Source organism: Dipodomys spectabilis, unplaced genomic scaffold (genome assembly GCF_019054845.1).
Source record: "Dipodomys spectabilis isolate Male_0828 unplaced genomic scaffold, ASM1905484v1 ptg000299l, whole genome shotgun sequence".
NCBI classification, from domain to species: domain Eukaryota; kingdom Metazoa; phylum Chordata; class Mammalia; order Rodentia; family Heteromyidae; genus Dipodomys; species Dipodomys spectabilis.
Genome location: NW_024870976.1, coordinates 2,790,409 through 2,802,836, shown reverse-complemented (window position 1 = coordinate 2,802,836; position 12,428 = coordinate 2,790,409). Strand labels below are relative to the sequence as shown.

Sequence of the window (12,428 nt, the reverse complement as noted above, 5' to 3'; positions counted from 1 at the left end):
TGGGAGGTGAAGCTCAGGGGTGGAGTGCTTGCCCGGGGTGTGTGAGGCAGAGGACCAGGGTTTTTTTCTTGTTGTTGTTTGATCAGTTGTGGGGCTTGAACTCAGGGCCTGGGCCTTGTACCTGAGCTCTTTCCACTCAAGGCTAGTGCTCTACCACTTTGAGTCACAGCACCACTTCTGGTTTTTGAGTAGTTTATTGGAGATAGGAGTCTCACAGACTTTCCTGCCTGGACTGGCTTTGAACCATGAACCTCAGATCTCAGCCTCCTGAGTAGCCAGGATGACAGGCATGAGCCACCGGCTCAACAGACCAGGGTTTGACCCCCCAGTGCAGTACCACACAAAAACAAATGGCTGCAGAGGTCTACGGAAAAGGTCTGTGTCCAGCTCTGGAGAGCAGGGCTGGGTCAGAGCGTGTGCACTGGAGGCCAGAGCTCGTCCACCAGGAAGCCAGCACCAGAAGACCCTCTTTCAGGGGAGGGGTCCTAGATGACAGGTCTTTATGTACCCTAGGTCTTGGGGCAGTTCCTGCAAAGGGGAGGGGCTGGCCTTCCAGCCATGAGGAAGCTTTCCTCGAGGCTCCACCCTTGCCAGCCTGCTGTCTACAGAGGCCCTGACATATCTGCTTGCTCCCCTCCCTTGACCCCCACACAGGTGAAGAGGCAGGGCTCTTCTTTTCTGGCACCACTTCAGACAGCCCAGCCAGGGCGGGCCTGGGGTGAGGACCACGCTGTCCATCCAGCCTGAGCTCTCCCCCTTGTCTGTTTTGCTTGGCCACACTGGGGTTGAACTCGGCACCTCACATTTGCTAGGTAGACGGTTGCCACCTAAACTGTGCCTCAGCCCGTGGTCCTGACCCCGCTGTGCCTCTGGGCTGGATGCAGAGTAAAGGCACTGACAGGGGCGGGCAGGCGGGCGGAGTGGGAACAAGGCCTAACCACACCTGACCCAGAGCCGCCCCTGTCCTCTGGCCTGCCCCGGCTCCTGCCCACTCCTTCCTCATGCGTTCCCGGCCTGTCCAGGGCTGCTGCCTGGACCCTACTTTGGGCTGGAGCAGGGCGTTCCTGCTGAAGGAGCTGGGGTCTCAGGCCAGGACGGAGCACTGCTGGCCGGCTGGCTGCCAGGTGCTGGCGAGTTGCAGCTCCAGAGCACCCAGCCTTCCTTTGATGGCTGCTTGCCTGGGGATCCCACCCCCCTCAGGCCTGGGGTTAGTGCGTCCTCCTCTCCTTTGCCTTTGTACCATCTTCCTCAGCAGTCAGAATCCCATGGGCCTTCCTGGATCTGAACGGGATACAGCCAGGTCAGCCCTCTCTGGGCCCCACCCACGATCCCGTAACTGGCATGCACACTTACCTCTTCCTCTGGTTTTGGCTCCTGCTCTAGCCTTTACCTGTCAGGCTCTTCCCTCCTGTAGCTCCTGCCTTGCCCCCCCCCCCCATGTCCGGGTCCCACACAGCTTACACCTCCACAGGAAAAGCAATCTGCCCTGCATGTCTGCTGGCATGGTCCTTGGTTGCCTGGCACTGTGGGGAAGACTAGGCTCCTGGTGCCCTTGTGTTCCCAGGGCAAGCTGGCAGGATAGGCAGGATGCACATGGTGGAGGCTGCCCACTGCACCACGTGTACCTTCGCCATCCTGGCTTCAGGGAGACTAGCTGCGTGTTCACTCCCGGGAGGGAGACAGAATCCCCGATCCCAGAACCAGTACAGCCCTTGGGCCTAGAGGTCAAGGACCAAGATTAGAGGTCAAGTCTATAGGAATGAATTGGGAGCAGCAGGAAGGCCCTAAGGACTCACAGCCTTCTTGAGCTGTTCTGGCTACTGTTAGGTTTTTAAAAAGAGGTAGCCGAGTAAGAACAGCACCAGCACGCACGTGGTATTCAGGTAAGGGGTAGGTTTATTCAGTAGACCTGCTGGGACCAGGCAAGGTTGGCACTCCACGTGGTTTTGAAAGGCCTGGCAATGAGAGAGAGCTGGGAAAGAGAGGAAAGAGCTAGAAAAGAGCAGAGAGAGGGGTAAGAACAGTAGCACTCACGTGGTATTCAGGTAAGGGGTAGGTTTATTCAGTAGACCTGCTGGGACCAGGCAAGGTTGGCACTCCACGTGGCTGGGAAAGAGAGAGGAAAGAGCTAGAGCAGAGAGAGAGCAGACAGAGCTAGAAAAGAAGAGCAAGAGCGAGAGCTAGAAGAGCAAGAGAGCTAGAAGAGCAAGAGAGCGTCTGGGCCTGGGCTAGGCCTTATGTAGGGTATGGGCGGGGAAAGGTGTGGCCACATCAAATTCAGATGTGACCTCAGCGGATGCAGATGTGACCTCTTCCAGGTGTCCCAGTTGCCTAGGTAACGCAGGTAATACGTGGAGACTTTGCTGCGAGGAGGGTGGAGTCTGCTCGCCATCCAGGAGCGGACCTTACAGCTACCATGTGTGTTTCTGGCGTGGGTGCATCACAGACCAGGTCCTGTCCCAGGTCCGTGTGTTTCTGGCGTGGGTGCATCACAGACCAGGTCCTGTCCCAGGTCTGTGTGTGCCTGGCGTGGGTGCATCACAGACCAGGTCCTGTCCCAGGTCTGTGTGTGCCTGGCGTGGGTGCATCACAGACCAGGTCCTGCCCCAGGTCTGTGTGTTTCTGGCGTGGGTGCATCACAGACCAGGTCCTGTCCCAGGTCTGTGTGTGCCTGGCGTGGGTGTATCACAGACCAGGTCCTGCCCCAGGTCTGTGTGTTTCTGGCGTGGGTGCATCACAGACCAGGTCCTGCCCCAGGTCTGTGTGTGCCTGGCGTGGGTGCATCACAGACCAGGTCCTGTCCCAGGTCCATGTGTGTGCCTGGCGTGGGTGCATCACAGACCAGGTCCTGTCCCAGGTCCATGTGTGTGCCTGGCGTGGGTGCATCACAGACCAGGTCCTGTCCCAGGTCCGTGTGTTTCTGGCGTGGGTGCATCACAGACCAGGTCCTGTCCCAGGTCTGTGTGTGCCTGGCGTGGGTGCATCACAGACCAGGTCCTGCCCCAGGTCTGTGTGTTTCTGGCGTGGGTGCATCACAGACCAGGTCCTGTCCCAGGTCTGTGTGTGCCTGGCGTGGGTGTATCACAGACCAGGTCCTGCCCCAGGTCTGTGTGTTTCTGGCGTGGGTGCATCACAGACCAGGTCCTGCCCCAGGTCTGTGTGTGCCTGGCGTGGGTGCATCACAGACCAGGTCCTGTCCCAGGTCCATGTGTGTGCCTGGCGTGGGTGCATCACAGACCAGGTCCTGTCCCAGGTCCATGTGTGTGCCTGGCGTGGGTGCATCACAGACCAGGTCCTGTCCCAGGTCCGTGTGTTTCTGGCGTGGGTGCATCACAGACCAGGTCCTGTCCCAGGTCCCTGTGTGTGCCTGGCGTGGGTGCATCACAGACCAGGTCCTGTCCCAGGTCTGTGTGTGCCTGGCGTGGGTGCATCACAGACCAGGTCCTGCCCCAGGTCTGTGTGTGCCTGGCGTGGGTGCATCACAGACCAGGTCCTGTCCCAGGTCCCTGTGTGTGCCTGGCGTGGGTGCATCACAGACCAGGTCCTGTCCCAGGTCTGTGTGTGCCTGGTGTGGGTGCATCACAGACCAGGTCCTGTCCCAGGCCCCTTGCTGCTCCCCTACCACTTCCTGTCTCTGTGTTCTGGGAAATGGGTGGGCTCATACATACCCTGCAGCTTGTGGGGGTGGAGAGGGCAGGGTGCTCTGCCCCTGGCTGAGGTCAGGGGCTGGGCCAGAGGCATGTGAAGCTGCCCTTTTCCCTGGGGTGGACCACAGTAATCTGGGGACAAAAGGCCCCTTTTCTCTGCAAAAGCCTGACTGTGGAGGAGGGAGCATTCTCTGGGGCTCTGAGTGGGGGCGGGGTGCCCTGCCAAGAGCTGGAAGAAAGCCCTCATCTGCCCGCAGACAGACAGGTGAGGCAGGCCAGCTCAGAGCCTTCCAGGACGAGGCAAGACTGCAGTGCGGCTTCAGATGTTCCTTCCTCTGGAGCCTCAGGGTGCCCAGGGGGCAGAGAACTGTGGCCAACATCTCACTGTCTGGCCTGTCTCTCCTTATGCCTACATCTCCACCCCCATTCCCTATGTCTGAGAGGAGGCTTCCGGACCATTCTGTTTGTGCTTCCTCCGGTGTCTGCATCAAGTCCTGCCTGGCCCTGACCACGACGCCCCTGGCTGATGTCCACGTCCCCGGGGACCTTCTCTCTGCCCACGTCTGTGCTCTGGAGGTGTGCAAAGCCGTGCAGAGCAGGAGGACAAGCTGGTCTGAGGGCTACGAGCAGAGGTCTGGAGCAGGGCGGATGAGGGAAGAGCACCCAGGAAGTCAAGCAGCTGGAGTGACTGGGCAGAGCTCAAGATGGGCAGGTGTCTGAACTCTGCCAGGGCTGGGTGGAGGCCGGGTCTCTAGTGCCCTCTTCCTCCAATGGTGAGGCTGGAGGGAAGAAGGCTGAGGCGTGCCAAGAAGCCCCGCTCACTTTTTCCAGAGGGGAGTGAAACTTCCCTTCAGCACAGCAGGGCAGGCTGAGGTGTGACTGGGCCCAAGGGCTGTGAGCAGCCACCCCTAAGGGCGGATCCACCGAGGCCCAGCTCCCTGGCCCTGAGCTCAGCTAGGACAGGCAGTCTAGGTGGGTGTGCCTGCCGCAGCACCCCAGGGGGCGCTGCCTTGTGCATGCTCTCCAGTCAGGATGCCCTAGCAGCCTTTGCATGCTAGGGGCAGAGGGGCCTCCCCACTGCAGGGGGGCTGCTGTCAACATAGGGTGTCCACACCCACTGTCCCCTACCGGGCCCAGGCAGAAGCACCAAGCAGTTTCTAGTCCGTGCAGAGGCCTGAGGTCTGTGGAGCCCGTCCAGCACCCACTGCCAAGATTCCTGGCAGGGGGTGGGGAGCGGCAGCAGGCGGGCTGTTCTTGCCTGTTCCTTCCCGCTTCTGAAGCGCCGCAGCCTCGGCCGCGCTGCTTCCTTTTTTAGTCAAAGCAGCGCGCCGACAGTCCTAGAGGCCCCTTGGTGTCTCACCTGCCACAAAGGGAAGGAAAGCCTGGGGGCCGTCCGTCCTCCCGCTGAGGTCCTCCTGTGCAGGAAGGAAGGCAGCCTTGCCTCTCCTGTGCCCCAGCCCCAACTCCAGGTTATGCCACAGGAAGGCAGAGGGGAGCCCAGCCCTACTAAAGGACAGAAAAGTGGCCTTCGGGCCCAGATGCTCTGGGACACCCCTTACAGCCAACCCTCTCTGGTCCCAGCAATGCCAAGACCACAGTGCCAGCTCTAGCTCACCAGTGAGGCCCTCCAGTCCTTCCAGGGTCTGACCTGGGCCTGGCCCTGGTCAATTATTGCTCATCATAGTCACATTGTACAAACCCCAGGTAGAATGGAAACTGTGTGTCCTTCTCAGACTCCGGCTCCTCCCCATGGCAGGAACACTTTTCTCAGTTTCATCTTCATTAGGGTTCTTCCTTGTTTCATATATATCTGGTTAATTCGAGGTAAGTTTCCTGGCCTGGCTTTGAACCATGATCCACAGATCTCAGCATCCTGAGTAGCTAGAATTACAGGCGTGAGCCACAGTTGCTGGCTCTGGTTATTTATTTTACCAGTACAGTTACAGTTTTTGAGTGGTTAATTGGAAATAAGAGTCTCTGGTGTGGGACTTTTCTATTCAGGCTGGCTTGGAATGGTGACCCTCAGGTCTCAGCCTCCTTGGCTCACACCTGTCATCTTAGCTACCCAGGAGGTGGAGATCTGAGGATCACAGTTCAAAGCCAGCCCAGGCAGGAAAGTCCATGAAAGGCTTCTCTCCAATGAAGCACCAGAAGCCGGCAGTGGCACTGTGGCTCAGTGGTAGAGCGCTGGCCTTGAGCTGCAGAGCCGAGGGGCAGCGCCCAGGCCGAGTTCAGGCCCCAGGGCAACAACCAAGAGGTGTGACCACCAGGGCCGGGTTTGAAAGGATTTTTTTTGCCGGCCTGGGGCTTGAACTCGGGAACAACTTCCACTCGAGGCCAGCGCTGCACCACTGAGCCGCAGCGCCACTGCCGGCTCTCCTGAGTACGTGTGCTGAGGAATCGAACCCGGGCCGCCCCGGGCTAGGCGAGCCGCCTTCCCAGCCCCTAAAGCCAGCCTTTCCGGGCAGGCGTTCTGCGGCTGGGGCCGTGGCTGGGCGGCGCGGGGCGCGGGGCGCGAGGGTGCGAGGGTGCGGCGCGGGGCGCGGGGCGCGAGGGTGCTAGGGGGCGCGAGGGCGCGGGGCGCGAGGGTGCTAGGGGGCGGCGCAGGGAGCGGGGCGCGAGGGTGCTAAGGGGCGCGAGGGGGCGGGGCGCGAGGGTGCTAGGGGGCGCGAGGGGGCGGGGCGCGAGGGTGCTAGGGGGCGGGGCGCGGGGCGGGGCGCGGGGCGCGAGGGTGCTAGGGGGCGCGGGGCGGGGCGCGGGGCGCGAGGGTGCTAGGGGGCGCGAGGGTGCTAGGGGGCGCGAGGGGGCGGGGCGCGAGGGCGCGAGGGCGCGGCGCGGGGCGCGGGGCGCGAGGGTGCTAGGGGGCGCGAGGGGGCGGGGCGCGGGGCGCGGCGGGGCGCGAGGGTGCTAGGGGGCGGGGCGCGAGGGGGCGGGGCGCGGGGCGCTAGGGGGCGGGGCGCGAGGGTGCTAGGGGGCGCGAGGGGGCGGGGCGCGGGTGAGCGCGGGCCCCGCGGTGGGGGCGTGGCCTCCCGGTGGGCCTGGCCGGGTGGGCGTGGCCTCGGTTGGGCCTGGTCCCATGGCAGGGCTCGGGCCTGGCCGGGTGGGCGGGGGCGTGGCCTCCGGGTGGGGCGGGGCCTCCGGGCGGGCCTGGCCCCGCCCCGCCACCCGGAGCGAGCCAGCTCGGAGCGGAGCGAGCCTCGCCGCGCGATGCTGTCCTGGACGGCGCTCGGCCTGGCCCTGAGCCTGCGGCTGGCGCTGGCGCAGAGCGCCGCGGAGCGCGGTGAGTGCGGTGGGGCCCGGGCTCCGTGCCGGGCGGCCGCGGGCGCGCGCGGGTCAGGTCGTGGTTCTCACGCGGCCGCCGGGCGGAGCGGGGCCGGGCGGGGCGCAGGCCGCGCATCCCGGCCGCCGCGCCCCGCGCGCGCCTTGCCGGCCGGGAAGTCCGCCCTGCCTCAGTTTCCTGCCGTTGGAAGGGTCCTCCGAGGGGAGGCGGCGGGAGGAAGGGAAGGCCTCCGGCCCCGCCCCATCCCGCCGGTGGAGACCGAGGGCCGGTGCTGTCGGTGGGGTCAGGACCCGTCCGCCTGCGGCCCGCCCCGCCGCTCGTGGCTCACGGATGGCCTCTCCCGCCGGGCCTGGGCCTGGCCCGCACGCGGTCTGCGGGACGGGGAGCGGGCGCAGCCCGGGACGCCCCAGGCCCGGGCCCAGCTGGCCCTCCCAGGAGGCTGGGACCCGAGCATCACGGCTGGAGACCAGTCCAGGCAGGAAAGCCCACGGGACAGCTCCAGTGAACCCCCGGAAAAAGCCGGAAGTGGCGCTGTGACAAGTGGTGGAGCGCTAGCCTTGAGCGCAAATCTCAAGGACAGGGCCCAGCCTGCCCCCCACCCAGGAGCCAGTCCCCAGACCTCCCGGCAGGGCAAGAGAGGACCTCGGGAAAGCTCAGGCCTCGGGCTCTCCCCCGAGCCCCGCAGCTGGGTCTGAAGCCCTATCCTTTTCCCCAGGCCCCCCAGCCGCAGCCCCCCAGGGGGACCTGTTGTTCCTGTTGGACAGCTCAGCCAGTGTGTCACACTACGAGTTTTCCAGGGTCCGGGAGTTTGTGGGACAGCTGGTGGCGCCACTGCCCGTGGGCCCCGGGGCCCTGCGTGCCAGCCTGGTGCACGTGAGCAGTCGGCCGCACACCGAGTTCCCCTTCAACCAGCTCGGCTCGGGCCAGGCTGTCCAGGATGCCGTTCGAGCTGCGGCCCAGCGTATGGGCGACACCAACACAGGCCTGGCGCTGGCCTACGTCAAGGAGCAGCTGTTCGCCGAGGCCGCGGGTGCGCGGCCAGGGGTGCCCAAGGTCCTGGTGTGGGTGACAGATGGGGGCTCCAGCGATCCCGTGGGCCCCCCTATGCAAGAGCTCAAGGACTTAGGTGTCACAGTCTTCATTGTCAGCACTGGCAGAGGCAACTTGTTGGAGCTGTCGGCAGCAGCCTCCACCCCTGCGGAGAAACACCTGCGCTTTGTGGATGTGGACGACCTAAGCATCATCACCGCGGAGCTGCAGGCCTCCATCCTGGGTGAGCCAGTGGCCGGGTTCCGGGTTTTGAGGTGCCAGGTGTTGGGCCCGGCCACCTGAGGGCGCTGTGGGCAGGCAAGTGAATTAACTGCACCTAACGCCCTGTGTCCACCGACACGGGAGCTGTGGAGAGGCAGAGGCAGAGGCAGGCCTGAGTGGCCGCTCCGGGGGGCTGCCGTGTGTGTGGGTAAGGAGACCTGGGGTTCTTTGGACAGGATACGTTATGAGGGAAGGGGGGATGCAGGGGGGTCCCCCGCCTGGGGGCTCTGCCAGCAGTCGCATGGGCACCTGTGGGGCGTGTCCAGGGTCCGACTGGACACGCCCCTCAGGTGCCTTCCTCAGAGCTCAGGCCCTTCTCATCCAGGAGAGGATTCTGCTCTGGGACTGCTGGGGAGGAAGCCAGACCAGCCAAGTCCTCTGTCAGCTGCTCAGCAGCCCCATGCTGGTTTTATTTGTTTCCTCTCCAGCCAGGACCCAGAGGAGAAGAGTTAGAGAGGATCTGGTGGCTGGCCAGGCCCACACAGCAATGCCACCACCTCAGGCTCGGGTGGGAAGGGGCTAGTCCCTGGGCCAGACGGGGTGGAGGGGCCTCTCCACCTTCCCAGCCCTGTGGCCTTTAGACCAACACAGCTGAGCCAGGAAAGAACAAAAGCAGAGGCTGCGACCACAAGTCCCACTCACCGGAGTGTCACTCAGATGTCACAGGCTCAAGATGCACTTGGGAGCCTGTCTTCACCAGCATGCTGAGGGACACAGCTGGACTTCATGTCCAGCTGCTCCTGAGGCTCACTTCTCCACTGCCATCCTGACCCCCATGATCCCATCTCCTCACTGCCATCCTGACCCCCCCGTGACCCCATCTCCTCACTGCCATCCTGACCCCCCTGTGACCCCATCTCCTCACTGCCCCCTGACCCCCCCATGACCCCATCTCCTCACTGCCATCCTGACCCCCCTGTGACCCCATCTCCTCACTGCCCCCTGACCCCCCCGTGACCCCATCTCCTCACTGCCCCCCTGGCGCCCCCCCCCCCCCCCCCCCGTGACCCCATCTCCTCACTGCCCCTGACCCCCCCCCCCGTGACCCCATCTCCTCACTGCCCCTGACCCCCCCCCCATCGTGACCCCATCTCCTCACTGCCATCCTGACCCCCCCGTGATCCCATCTCCTCACTGCCATCCTGACCCCCCGTGACCCCATCTCCTCACTGCCCCCTGACCCCCCTGTGACCCCATCTCCTCACTGGCCCCTGACCCCCCCGTGACCCCATCTCCTCACTGCCCCTGACCCCCCCCCCGTGACCCCATCTCCTCACTGCCATCCTGACCCCCCCGTGACCCCATCTCCTCACTGCCATCCTGACCCCCCGTGACCCCATCTCCTCACTGCCATCCTGACCCCCCGTGACCCCATCTCCTCACTGCCATCCTGACCCCGTGACCCCATCTCCTCACTGCCCCCTGACCCCCCCGTGACCCCATCTCCTCATTGCCACCCTGCCCCCCTCCTGTGACCCCATCTCCTCACTGCCCCTGACCCCCCCCCCCCGTGACCCCATCTCCTCACTGCCCCCCTGCCCCTCCCCCGTGACCCCATCTCCTGGCTGCCGTCCTTCCCCCCCCCCCCCCGTGACCCCATCTCCTCACTGCCCCCCTGCCCCTCCCCCGTGACCCCATCTCCTGGCTGCCGTCCTCCCTCCCCCCCCCCGTGACCCCATCTCCTGGCTGCCGTCCTTCCCCCCCCCCCCGGTGACCCCATCTCCTGGCTGTACCCTTTGGCACTCTTGGCATCAGGGCAAAGAGCCCGGCTGACACCCAACCCTGTGCCTCGGGGTGCAGGGTGAGCCTCGGGTCTGAGACCCCAGGGCTGTGCGGCTGGCGTGGGTGGGGAGGCAGGGCCCGTCCCCCGGGTCTGGGTCTGGGCTGCAGCTGAAGGGGCTCTGAGGGGCCGCACGCCCTCGGCCTCCCAGCGGCTCCGAGCCGAGGTAGAGCCGCCGGCGCCCTGACCGCGTGCCCCGCACCGCGCAGGTGCAGTGCAGCCGCAGCGGCTCCACGCCGCCGAGGTCACCCCCCACGGCTTCCGCCTGGCCTGGCCGCCCCTGCTGACCACAGACTCCGGCTTCTACGTGCTGGAGCTGGCGCCCAGCGCGGAGCCCCAAGCCGCGCGCCGCCAGCGGGTGCCCGGGGACGCCACGGGCTGGAGCTGGTCCGGCCTGCGCCCGGACACGGACTACGACGTGGTGCTGCTGCCCGAGTCCAACTTGCGCCTGCTGGGGCCGCAGCACGTGCGCGTGCGCACTCTGCCAGGTGAGGGGCGGGGCGTGCGCACTCTGCCAGGTGAGGGGCGGGGCGTGCGCACGCTGCCAGGTGAGGGGCGGGGCGTGCGCACGCTGCCAGGTGAGGGGCGGGGCGTGCGCACTCTGCCAGGTGCGGCCCCTGGCCCCCGAGTCAGTGCCTTCCCCTCCCCCACAGATGAGGCCGGCCCCGAGCGCATCGTCATCTCGCACGCCAAGCCCCGCAGCCTCCGCGTCAGCTGGGCCCCGGCGCTGGGCCCCGGCACGGCGCTCGGGTACCGCGTGCAGTTCGGGCCGCTGCGGGGCGGCGCGGTGCAGCGCGTGGACGTGCCCGCGGGCCGCAACAGCACCATGCTGCAGGGCCTGGCGCCGGGCTGCGCCTACCTGGTGACCGTGACGGCCGCCTTCCGCTCCGGCCGCGAGCGGGCGCTGTCGGCCAAGGCCTGCACGCCCGCGGGCGAGCGCAGCCGCGCCCCGCGCGGAACCCCGGGGCTGAGCGCCCGCCCTGCAGGCCTGGCCGGCCGGCCCCCCGCCGCCGGGCCACCCAGGCCCCAACCGTGACCCCCGGCCTCGCCCAGCGCCCAGCCCCGCGTTTCCCTGGGGCAGCACCTTCCAGAGGTTACATCCGCTTCGGAAGCCTGCTGGACAGCAGACCCAGACCTGGGACGGCCCTGAGGGGACACTGGGCCCGTGGGCGGTGAGGGCCAACCGGGGGTGCAGGTACCCCCACCACTTAGGTCTGGTATAGAGCTAAGGAGGGTGGGGTAAGGCTTCCTGCCGGGAAAAAAAGGGCAGGGAGTGCTACTGAGAGTTGGACCACCCAAGGTGGTCTTCACCAGGACCTGTGCCAGCCTGGTGGGCAGTGCCTACTGGAAGCACCAGCCCTGCCTTCCTGCCCAGCCAGCCAGCAGCTCCTGGGACACACAGTGCCTCTTGTGGAAGGAATGGGACCAGAGCTCAGCGCCACTACCAGGATGGAGACTAGCACTCCAGTGGCATCTTTTGCTTCAGAATTGACAGGGAGAGACAGGATCCCCTGGGGGCTCACCCCAGTGACTCTGACCCCAAGGGCCATGCTGACAGGGCTCGGCCATAACCGTCCACCCCCCTAGGACTTCGGACAGGGACAGGAAGGACTGTCCAGGCAGAGCCTCTGATCCCAGAATGGCCTACCAAAACCCAAGCTCACCTTGCCTTTTTTCCCTACTAACAAGACAGATTCCAAACTTCAATAAACCAGATATAAAGCCAGCATGCAGTCTTGTGGGGTTTTTTTTTTTGTTGTTGTCCGTCGTGGGGCTTGAACTCGGCCTGGGCACTGTTCCTCAGCTCTTCAGCTCAAGGCAAGCACTTTACCACTTGAGCTACAATGCCACTTCCAGTTTTCTAGTGGTTTTTATTGGAGACAAGAGTCTCACAGACTTTCCTGCCAGGGCTGTAGCTAGGATTACAGGCGTGAGCCAACAGCACCCAGCTAACAGCATGCAGTCTTGATAGAATGCTTGCTTTCTTCTCAAAATACTCCAGCCAGTGCCAGTGCCTATAATCCCAGTTACTCAGGAAGCTGAGATTGGGGCTGGGAATGTGGCTCAGTGGTAGAGCGCTTGACTTGCATCCATGTGGCCCTGGGTTCGATTCCTCAGCACCACATAAGCATAAAGCTGGAAATGGGGCTGACACTCAGTGGTAGAGTGCTAGCCTTCAGCTGAAGAGCTGAGGTATAGCTCCCAAGCCCAGAGTTCAGGCCCCACAACCCACTAAAAAAAAAAAAAGGAAGCTGAGATCTGGAGATTAAGTTTCAAAGTCAGCTCAGGCAGACATGTTCAAAAGATTTATCTCCAGGGGGCTGGGAACGTAGCTCAGTGGTAGAGTGCATGCCTTGCAAGCATGAGGCCCTGGGTTCGATTCCTCAGCACCACATAAACAGAAAAAGCC

General features: G+C 64.4%; 1 protein-coding gene across 1 annotated transcript; it reads left to right on the top strand.

Annotated features, from left to right (window-relative positions):
• Positions 1–6,838: 6,838 nt before the first annotated feature.
• Positions 6,839–11,054, top strand: Vwa1 (von Willebrand factor A domain containing 1). The gene is made up of 4 exons (XM_042702002.1): positions 6,839–6,927; positions 7,643–8,200; positions 10,228–10,506; positions 10,672–11,054. Exons 1-4 carry the CDS (start codon positions 6,855–6,857, stop codon positions 11,052–11,054), a joined length of 1,293 nt encoding a protein of 430 aa, XP_042557936.1. The 5' UTR covers positions 6,839–6,854.
• Positions 11,055–12,428: the final 1,374 nt, after the last annotated feature.